Source organism: Rhinopithecus roxellana, chromosome 6 (genome assembly GCF_007565055.1).
Source record: "Rhinopithecus roxellana isolate Shanxi Qingling chromosome 6, ASM756505v1, whole genome shotgun sequence".
NCBI classification, from domain to species: Eukaryota; Metazoa; Chordata; class Mammalia; order Primates; family Cercopithecidae; genus Rhinopithecus; species Rhinopithecus roxellana.
In genome coordinates this window covers 109,602,111-109,612,756 of record NC_044554.1, presented here as the reverse complement: position 1 = coordinate 109,612,756, position 10,646 = coordinate 109,602,111, and the positions used below count along the sequence as shown (strand labels likewise).

The 10,646-nt window shown below is 55.8% G+C and overlaps 1 protein-coding gene across 2 annotated transcripts in view; it reads left to right on the top strand.

Moving 5' to 3' along the window:
- Positions 1-732: 732 nt before the first annotated feature.
- PRKAG2 (protein kinase AMP-activated non-catalytic subunit gamma 2) overlaps positions 733-10,646 on the top strand; it is a 322,654-nt gene continuing 312,740 nt past the window's right edge. For both annotated transcript variants that reach the window (XM_030932276.1, XM_030932275.1), the window contains exon 1: positions 733-1,643. In XM_030932276.1, coding sequence (XP_030788136.1) covers positions 1,530-1,643 — 114 coding nt within the window. In that variant the 5' untranslated portion in view covers positions 733-1,529. The remainder of the gene's footprint in view (positions 1,644-10,646) is intronic.

The window sequence follows — 10,646 nt, the reverse complement described above, 5'->3', positions numbered from 1 at the left end:
GGAAGCGACCCCCAAGCCAGCACTCCCCCTACTTTCCGCCCGGGAGCCGAGGTTGCGCCATCCTGGGGCGTATCTGGGGACGGGGACCCACCAGCCCCCTCCCCTAACCCCTGTAGGGCTCTCGGCAGCAGGCGGTACCGGATGCCCACCAGGGGCTCTAAAGGACCTGGGCAGCACGGGGAACCCTCGCCCGGATCTTCGAGCCCTCTCCTTCTCCTTCTCCCAATTCTTTCCGCAGTCTCAGAAGCCCCACGTTTCCCGCGGCGGGGGGACACGCACTTACCGCGGATCCACTATGCAAACCTTGATGAACCTGAAAAAAGCCGGGTGGGGTGGAGTGGGGGTGGGGGTGGGGATGGGGAGACCCTGCTCGCACCCAGCGCCGCGCACCGCTCTCTGGGCTGGTTCGAGTGCGCGCGCGGGGCGGGGCAGGACCTGGGGCTGCGGTGTTTAGCGAAGCACGTGCTGCTCCGCGCGCAGCCCCCCGAGGCCGTGGGCTTCCTGGCTGCCCGGTCTGCGGCGGGGCGGGGCGGGGACGGGGGCGGGGGCGTGTTTCAAGGGGTCGAGCACACACTGAGACGCCGGGAGGCGGGATGGGTCCGAAACCAGCTCGGAGCGAGTCTTGAGCGGCGGCGGCCGCAGGGGACCGGGCGCGGCGACTAGGGCGGCGTGGGGCGGAGGGGAGAGGGACGGTGGCGCTGCACGCCGCGCACTTCCTGTTCAACACGCGCCGCCTCCCACCGCCCGCGCTCCCCGAGCTTGCGTCGGTGCCAGGCCCGGCCCCTCACTGTCCCCTCGCGGTCCCCTGGGGTCGCCGCGCGGCGGGGGGCGAGCAGCGGGCGCCCTGCCCTTCTCGGCCCGCGGGTCTCCGGGCGCCCCCTCCGGCGCACAGGGCCGCGAGCGCCGCCGCCAGAACTTCTGCCAGCGGCCGCCCGTAGCCCAATTGCGCAGAGGGCTCGCCTTGCACCTCCTCTTCCCCCGCCGCCCTCCCTTTCGCCCAGAAAGGAGGACGGACCCAGCTGCAGGCTCCGAGCTGGTTTATTCTGCGGCCGAGGATTACATTTATGCACGAACGGTCTCACTGGCTCCAGATTCCCCACTTGGGCACAGGCATAGGAGGGTTGTTTTCCAAATTGCTGGTTTTAATTGCACCTGCCTTTCAGGTTACCTCTGGGAATCTGTGGGAGAAGCTGAGAGGGTGGAAAATGTTTCTTCCCTTTGCAAAAGGAAGAAAACTTTGTCACCCAGCGGGAGACCTCAGCCACGCGTAACCCGCGAGACACCGGAGCCGGGACGGGCTTTGACTGATTCTGCCTGCGAGGGTTCCGTAGGAAAGGACGCTTGAACTCGGCGCTCCGGCGGCGGCGGCACGAGTTCCCTGTTCACCCTCCCTCCCCGCGGAAGTCCCCACGAGGTGGCTTCAGGGTGTAACAGAGCGCGCGGCTCCAGTCCGACGGCAGCGGCCGGGGGAGGGAAGGAGGGGACCGAACCCCCGAGGAGTTACCCAGAATCAACTTCTGGTTAGAGTTATGGGAAGCGCGGTTATGGACACCAAGAAGAAAAAAGATGTTTCCAGCCCCGGTGGGAGCGGCGGCAAGAAAAATGCCAGCCAGAAGAGGCGTTCTCTGCGCGTGCACATTCCGGTGAGTCCCAGCACTCGGTCCCCTGCTCCCCAGCCCTCCTGTAGCTCCGGTCCCCGGCGCCGAAGCGGTTAACGCTGGACGCCCCGCTCGCGCCGTGCGTGCCCCTCCTGTCACTTCGGGCGGCTCGGGGAAAGGGCAGAGGGACAGGGCCCGAGCTGGGCTGGCGGAGCCGGGGCTCGATCTCTCTCTCTGCCCGCGTGCAGCCCGGGCTGGGGCTCCGCCTGGGGCGGGGACTAGGCGGCTGCAGACTAGAGGGGGCGCCGGGCGCGGCTGGTGGGCGGCTGGGCGTAGCCCGATATCCAGCCGGGTGCTGGTGCGGGGGGCGGTGCGTTGTGTTGTTTTGCTGAAAAGGGACGGTGTGGACTGCGCTCCGGGGAGGTGGAGCCCGCGCTCGGCTGCCGGAGAAGGAGGGAGGGGAGGGGAGAGGAGGGGAGGGACGGTGGGTGGGGAAAGCAGCGGGGCGGGAGGTGGGGGGAGCTGTGTAGCTGCGCCTTCCAATGCACCCCCTCCACCCCACCACAGTTTCCCTCGGGGTGTTTCTGGGCCTGGAGCGGGGGTGTCCTCTGCAGCCGTTCCCTTCCCCCGCCCCGGGAGTGTACTTTGGGTCTCTGTGGTATTTGGGGACTCGGAGCTCCCTAACCCATGCAGGCTGCATTGAACTTCAGCCCCGGCCACGACGGCCGCCCGGGAGGACATTGGCGACTCGGATCTATCTGAGGCTTCACTTTGTCCAGCCAGAGGGGCGGCGGGCCGGGTGGTGCTTCCTCCCTTCGGGACGGCGCCCAGGTAGCCCGCGGCCACTGTTCCTCTCCTCCGCGTAGGGGGGTCGGGTGGTGGGAGGTGTGGCGGCCCACTGGGTCACGCCCTCCGCCTCAGCCAACCAAGTAAATGTTTGTGTTTGTGTACACACACACACAGCAGAGTGCTCCATGGAGAAAGTTATTTTGCTCTCCCGGGCAGGGTGGGAGTGCACAGTGAGTGGGCTGTCTGAACCCCTCATTAAAGCTAATCCTTCCCGACAGCGTCAGGCGCAGCTGGCATGGCCGAGGCAGGCCACTCACTTCCCACTGTGAATTCCAGGGGGCACTGCCCCGTGTTTGCTGAGCCACCCTTCTTTTGGACGCCCCGCTAAGGTCCTCCTGTGTAAATTCCGGCCCACACGTGTCTAACGCTTGGATGAAGAAGGTGGAGTCCAGGGGCGGGGTTCCAGACACCCGATGCCAAGGAGCCCCACACGGGCCCTGGGCCAGCCCTCCCTGGCTGGGAAGTTCTGGGGCAGGAAACCTGGACCCCTGGCTGCTGTGTGGCCCCCACGGTGGTGACCCGATTATGCGGGAATAAGTGTTCTATTTGAAAATGAAAGATTCTTGTTTACATCTCTCATGTAAGACATTTAAAACCGTGTTTGAATTACACGTGAGATGTTGCTGCCACAGACCTCTTAAACAGCGATCACTGGAGCTAACCCTGTAACTACCGTTTCTCCCATTTGTGAAATGCAGGAAATAATACCCGTTTTTCCTGCTTTATAGGGATATTGAAATAAAATGACTCATGGGAAACTCTTCTTTGTTGTTTTTTGTTTTGTTTTTTTGTTTTGTTTTGAGTCAGGGTCTCACTCTGTTCCCCAGGTGGGAATGCAGTGGTGCAATCATGGCTCACTGCAGCCTCAGCCTCCCCAGGCTCAAGTGGGCCTCCCACCTCAGCCTCCTGAGTAACGGGGACTACAGGCACGTGCCACCACAGCCAGCTAATTTATTTATTTTTTTTGTAGAGATGAGGTTTTACCATGTTGCCCAAAGCTGGTCCACATGGGCTGGGCTCGAGGGATCCGCTCACCTTGGCCTCCCAAAGTGCTGGGATTACAGGCATGAGCCATCACACCCGTCCCGGAAAAACTCCTGACAAATGTATATATGTATGGGGAATACATATACATATACATATACATCAGACACCTAGTTTTTAAAAAAATGTATAGAGAGTAACAAGAACATGCCATTGTCCAGTGGTTGGGCCATTTTGTGTGCCAGCCACATAGTGAGGCTGGTTCCAAATGCAGGATGTGAGTGATGTGTGGGTGTGCCCGTGGGGTGGTGCCAGCGGTAATGTGAGACGAAATCCAGGACCAGAAAAAGGATTGTGAGTCCAGGCCGTGAATGTTGAAAAACCATGTTATAGTTGGGGTCCTTAGACCACCCTTCTTGCTGCCAGTGGTGACTTTGGCAGTTTTTCATAACGTTCTTGGCATGAGCCAGTCTGCCACGAAAGTAGTATTCATTCAGTTATTCCACAGTGGCTGAGGGTGACCATGTGCCCAGGCTCTGGTTAGGGTGAGATCTGGGGAAGATTGGCCCAAGTCCTCACAGGGCTTGCAGTTGCTGGGGGCACCAGGGAGGTCCCCTCATCTGCCAAATGGTCATTACCTATTGATCGTTGTGCCAGGCTAGGTGGCGGTTATAACCTCGCTGGGAAAATGAGGTTTTCAGACAAAGGCTAGCAAATGATCCAGGGGCATAGGATGGCCAGTGCAGACCACACCTGCTTCTAGAGGCAGGAGTGATGACAGTGCCTGATGTGTTCAGAGAGACTTTACACCCAGAGATGGCAGGCAGGAGTCATGTAGGAGAAGTGGGGGTGATACTCTCACTGAGGAACCAGTGGGAGCACCCCACAGAATCGGGCAGGAGGGGATGGCTGCTTCCGGGTGAAGAGCCACACCTCCTGGAGAAAGGATTTGAGAGCCAGGGTCATAGGAAATGGTTTGAGACCGGATCAGGCAACACCTGGACATAGGGTTGCCAGCTGTAGTAACTAAAAATACAAAATGCCGAGTTAAATCTAGATTTCAGATACAGGATGAATCATTTTTTAGCATAGGTATGTGCCATGCAATATTTGGGATATACTAAAAAATATCCATTGTTGATGTGAAATCCCAGATTAATGGGGGTGTCCTGTATTTGATCTGGCAATGCTGCCTTGAAGGCCAGGCCCAAGGAGTGAGGACCCCCTCCTTAAGGCATGAAGAAGCTTCGGTGGACGCTGTGGATAGCCTCCTTCTGGTGCCCGGGGCCCAGCCCACCTGCAGCCTCGGTGAACAGCGTCTTGCTCATGTCTCCCTCCTCACCTGAAGGAATCCTCTCAGACCCCGGCAGCTTGCTCAGCCTAGTGTGGGAGCCCCTGGAAGTGCTGGGATTATGCCCTGAGGGGCGACCCTCAACCCAGGAGAGGTCCAGTTGGTGGCCAATGGCCCAGCCACCCTGCTTCTCAGTGGGAAGTTCTGACCTGGGTTCTGCAGGGTGCCTCAGGGGGATCCCTAGCAGGGTGGGGACCCACAGTGTAACTCACTCAATAATGTACCTTACTGGCCCTTCTGGCCAGTTCCTGCCTCAGCTTCCCCATTCCCTTGCCCGCGCTTCCTGGGATAAACTCCTGAACCTAAGTTCCTGTCTGAGTGTCTTTTCTGGGGGGCTAAACTAAGAAGCCATTAAAGGTAAAGAAAACAACGCTCCAGTGCAGAGTGGAGTGATGGGAAAGGGGCTGGTGTCAAGGGAACCAACTCAAGTACTTTGGCAAAAGCCCAGGGTGAGGGTCCGAGAGCCTGAACTGCAGTCGCGATGAGAGAATGCAGAAGAGCAGACGTGGGACGTGAGAAGGCCAACCTAGTGGATGGCGAGGGCTGAGTTAGCAGGCACTGATGTGGAGGTATTTGGGATAACGGGCCGGTTCTTGGGGGAAATGATAGTCTGGTCATAGCCCGAGTGTATCTCAGCAGAGGGCAGCACATCCATGGGGAATCACGTTTGCTTCCTCACCCCAGCCTCAGAGGATTGTGGTGTCCAGGGACTGCCATGGCCAAGGACATCTTGGATTCTGAGGAGTAACTCTTGAAAGACACTGTGGCGCTGGCTGTCCTGTGACTGGGGTCATTTGATGGCCTCCAGGGACCCCTAGTGCCCAAGCAGCTTGTCTCTTCATTGAATTCGAGTGAGTCATTTTGGGGACCTCAGCCTCCAGCCCATATCATAAACAGAACCGTGGCCTAGCGTGTTGGAGGCAATTATTGCAAACCTCCTCTCTCGGGCTCTGATGATCTTGAATGTCCCCACTGCCCCCTTCCTGTCAACAGCCCATCTAGGCTTTGGGACACCAGGAAGGAAGAATCCATTTTAGGGGACAGCCTAGGGCCAGTGGGTAGTGGCTGATAGTGGAGACCTAGAACTACAAGTAATTTATCAATTGAATTCGGTTGATGGCTGTGTACTGGGGAAGGGAACATGGTCCTTGGACCATGAAGATGTTGCCTTGCTTGGTTTCAGTCTTAGGCATTTTGTGTCACCTTTATGGGCGCAGTTACAGGGTCTTGGAGGAGGAGGGAGGAGGATGCAAAGGAGAGGAAAGGGAAGGACTGAAGGCAGATTCTATCCTGAGGCCATGCTGACCTTTAAAAGTAGCAAAGGCCCGTAAAGGTCAGAGTCCTGGCCTGTTGGCATCCTGTCTCGGCTCCCTGCTCTGAGCCTCCATGCCTCTTGTAAGCCATGGCTGATCATGAAGGTGATGGAATGGTTTTAGGAATAACTCGCTGGGGGCATAGATGTGCGTAGTATTCTGCTGAGACTTTGGTAGCAAGCGTGTTCCTTCTTCTTTATGTCACTCTAAGAAAAAGCAGCTTCCCTTTTAATGCTAAAGTTCATAGATCCCGTAGACATGCTTTAATCAAGGCTGGCTGGCATGTTGTGCATCTCTGGAACTGTTTCAAGCCAATGACAGAGCAGGAGGCCCAGGGGGAGGGAAGACGTCAGACAGATGGACCCAAGGCAGAAGCCTTTGGGGACACTGAGGCAGGCTAGAGGAGTTCAGATGGTTGCTACTGAGTGGGGCATTTCTGTCAGAATGCACATGTCTCTGGGCCTCTGGGGAAAGGTGCTCCAGAAAGCCTGCATAGTCACTGGAGACAAACTAAAAATAGAGCCAGGGCAGCTGGGCAGTCACAACGTTTGCAGAGATGGGACTGGGCTTGGGCGGGTCTGTTGCCAGTCATGCCTCCCCCGCTGCATGGCCTCGAGGGAAGCCACGTGCAGTGAGGAGGCCACGCATCCTCCGTGCTGGTGATGGCCTAGGACCTTTGCATCCAGCTCCTGCCCTGTAGCCTCTATCCGGCTGGATGAGCCACTCAGGAACTCCAGGATGAGGGTGGGAAGGGAAGCTGTGTCCTGTCCCGGGGCTGGAGGATCCAACCGTGACTGCTTTGTGCACCTCACACCACTGAAATGCTCTGGATGGAAGCCTCAGCAAAGGGAAGGGGGATGCTGTGTGGCACAGTGGAGGCGTCAGCTTTGACCTTGGCCAGTTTGTACGATCCTGAGCAAGATCTGCTGGATTAGGGTTTAGGGCAATGTTTTGCAAAGTGTGGTTCCTGGACTAGCTTAAGTAGAAGCACTCAGTGTTTGTTTAGAATATAAAATCCTGCTTCTTAGCCCAGACTCGCTGAATCAGAATGTCTGAGGGTGGGATCCGTGAGTTTGCATTTTTCTTAAGTTCTCCAGTGATTCTTGTACCTACTGGGGCTTAAAAACAATTGGGTACTATTAATAGCTTCCCTGGTGTAATACTGTTCCATTTCTTCTGCCCCCATGAGTTATTCCTCTGTCTGTCTGCCTGTCTGTCTGTGTATCTATCTATCTATCTATCTATCTATCTATCTATCTATCTATCTATCTATCATCTGCACCTTTTCAGCTGTCATTGAGAAGAGATATCCTTGACTTCTGACTATTCAACAAAGGCAATTTAACATTTGGTTTACAAATAAAGATGAATGCCCAAACCAGCCTGTAGCCAGAGCCGCCCATGTGGGCCAGCCCGTTAGGCCACACTGCAGGCTTTCTTGACTCAGCCCTTCAGTGGCTTGATGCATCTTAGGTGCCCTGCCGTAAGCTCCAGTAGGGCCCAGAGTGTGCTATGGGGACCTTCAGTAGTCAGACTTCTCAGTGATGGGGAGCTCAGACTGGCCTGCGGCTCCAGGGTTTTTGACGAAGCTTGGTTGCCGCTCTGCAGCCCTCTCGGTGTGAGAGGGCTCATCAGCGAGGGGGCGTCCTCAGTGGGGCACAGCACATTGGCTCAATGCCGCTTGAGCACAGCCCAGTGCTGGTCCTAGAGGGAACGGGCAGCTAAACAGTGATGCGTGATCACTTCCTCGAAGACTGGCACACAGAGGGCACAGGGACGCCCATGGAGCAGCTCACATGGGGGAGTAGCGCAGAACCTGCACAAACCCATGGGCCTGCAGAGTCGCATGCTCAGTGACTTGCGGGAGTCATCCTGGAGCGGCCTCATCCCCTTATCCCTACTTCACAAATGCCCAGCTGAGAAAAAGCCTGTTCATCATGACATGGTAGATGACAGGGTTAATTACAGTGGAGGTGAAATGTGCATCTCTGCCCTCATCTGGCCCCTGCTGCCCTACTCACGCTAGGTCCTGGTACCTCTTTGTGGAGGGTTCCAAGATTCTTGTATAAACAAGGCTCTACATACTGCAGAGGAGCAGCCTACTGATGAATGCAAAGAGTTAAATCTTAGATCATGATTTCCCAGCTCGAGTACTGAATTAACATAAACAGAAGCAGCAGCCCAACCAAGTTGGTGAGTTCAATCAATATTGCATCTTTTCACACATCACCAACTTGTTAGGGTTCTCAATGCATTACCAGTGTCTTTTCCTGCCTCTTTGAACTACCCGCCCCTGCCCCGCCCGCCAATAAAACCTAGCAGAACAATATTGCTAGTTTGCACTCAGGGTTTGCAATTTTTACTGTGCTAAACACTAGACTGGCTGAAGAAATCATTTGGAAGCACTTTTTATTGGCCAACGCCTCTTCATCTACTCAGACTTCACTTACATAATTTGTAAATCCGTTTGTCTCTTCTAAAACCTTCAGGCAAATACATGTGCTCTTAAATATTCCTGTTTCTTGGCTGTTTATTTTCTTTTGCTTTCCCTGTTTTCCTATAAGAGCTGATTTTGGTGTGTTCAGCTCGTGGCCAGTGTCCTTCTGTTTCTAGGCACCTTTTTACATTTATGGGGGCCACTAAGGTTACCGAGTAGAGCTACAGACACTGACAGGAGCCGAGTGAGAATCTGGTTCGCCTGTTCTCCTCCCTCCGCTCTCTCTTCGGCCAAAATGGGGCCAGTGAGCGCGATCACTGATGGAGCACCAGCTGTCTCTCGTTCCTTTCAAGACGGTGAACCAGCCCATCCTGATAACCCCACAGTTCTGTCAACGTCATTTACAATGTGGGACAAACAAAGGCCGATGGACAGCTGAGCTGTGATGTTGAAACAGAGTCATGACTTTGCTTGGTTCATTAACTGTGACTCGCTCTGAGATGAGCAGAGGGGCCACCTGAGAGTGAAGCTGTGTCCTTCAGGCTTAACCACAGGGAGTTCTTAGAAGCCCGCACTGTTACTCATTGCACGGCTCGTGCGCCCAGACCAGAGGAAGGGGTTAGCTATTAACTGGCTGAGCTTCCCCAGTAGAAGAAGGTGCTTTGGTGGAACTGTATTTTAGCCCTGCCTTGGAATGGTTAATTGGAATCTCACTCATCTCTTTCTTCCACTACCTACTTTGAAAATAATTTAATCCCTGTCCTTTACTTCCTGTTGACAGGAAGCCCTCTCTGCCAACCCATGGCTGGTCACGGACCAATCGGATATCACCAGGCTTTGGGGCGTCTGCCAGGGCCTCTGTGTTTTGATATACTCTGACCTGGCAGTGAAGTTGCTGATGAATGTACGACAAAGACCAGTTTGCTCCGTAACCCCAGTCTCCCAGCGTCTTTTCCATGAGCCAGAGGCCTGGTCCTGGAGGGGGGTGCCCTGCAGCTCTGCTGGCCTTCTTCTGGGGAGCTCTTTGTAGGGGGTAGCCCTGCAGTGACCTCCACTGTGCTGGGAGGGGAAGAGGAAGGATGCAACAGGGTGAGGGGAGAATTTGAGAAAATAGGACACAAATTCTCAACTTGTGAATAAAGGAAGAGAGAGCCATTGCTAAGAGCCGTTTCCACAGGGTTAGTGCTGAGACCAGAAAGCAGTCAAGTCGTTTCTCTGTACTTTCCAGGGACTGGGCTGGGTGGCGAGGACACAAAGATGAACAGTGCGATGGAATTGGATTCTTCAAAAAAATGGTCGAAGTCCCACACCCCCTACACCCCGTACCTGTGAATGAGACCTTATTTGAAATGGGGTTTTTGCAGATGTGATAAACATATAAATTAGGATGAGGCCATTAGGACGGGCCCTCGTTCACTATGCCTGGAGTGCTTCTAAGAAGTAGGAAATTGCATCCAGAGGCACAGGCAAGAAGGCTTGTGAGGGCGGAGGCAGAAGATTGCAGAGCTGCTGCCACGAGCTGTGGAATACGGGCCGCTGAAGGGTGGAAGAGGCAAGGAAGGATCCTCCCAGAGGTTTCGGAGGGAGTGTGGCTCTCACAGCACCTTGATTTCAGACCTCTGGCCTGTAGAGCGATGAGAGAATCCGTTCCATTTTAAAGCCCCCAGTATGTGGTGCCACGCTATCACAGCCCCGGAACCTCATCCAACAGCGCCCTGCCCTCGAAGCACAGCTTGGCTGCAGCCTCCGCCTGATAGAGCTGTAGGGCAGGGCTTGTGCTGCGGGGCCCCACAGCATGTCCTGGAGATGGGGCCAAGGCCCCAGGATGGGGTCCCAGCGTCCCACTGCCCACAGCGCTTGCACGGCCTGGAGAGGGGGCCAAGGCCCCAGGATGGGGTCCCAGTGTCCCACTGCCCACAGCGCTTGCATGGCCTAGAGAGGGGACCAAGGCCCTAGGAAGGAGTCCCAGCGTCCCACTGCCCACAGTGCTTTGATGCTCCCTTCCAAGGTCTGGGTCTTTCCTTGCGTCCCCTCCTCCCACTGCTGGAAGTTCTAGTGTGGCGGGGCTGTGAGAAAACCAACGTGACATGTCAGAGGCTGCGGGTGTGGCAGCT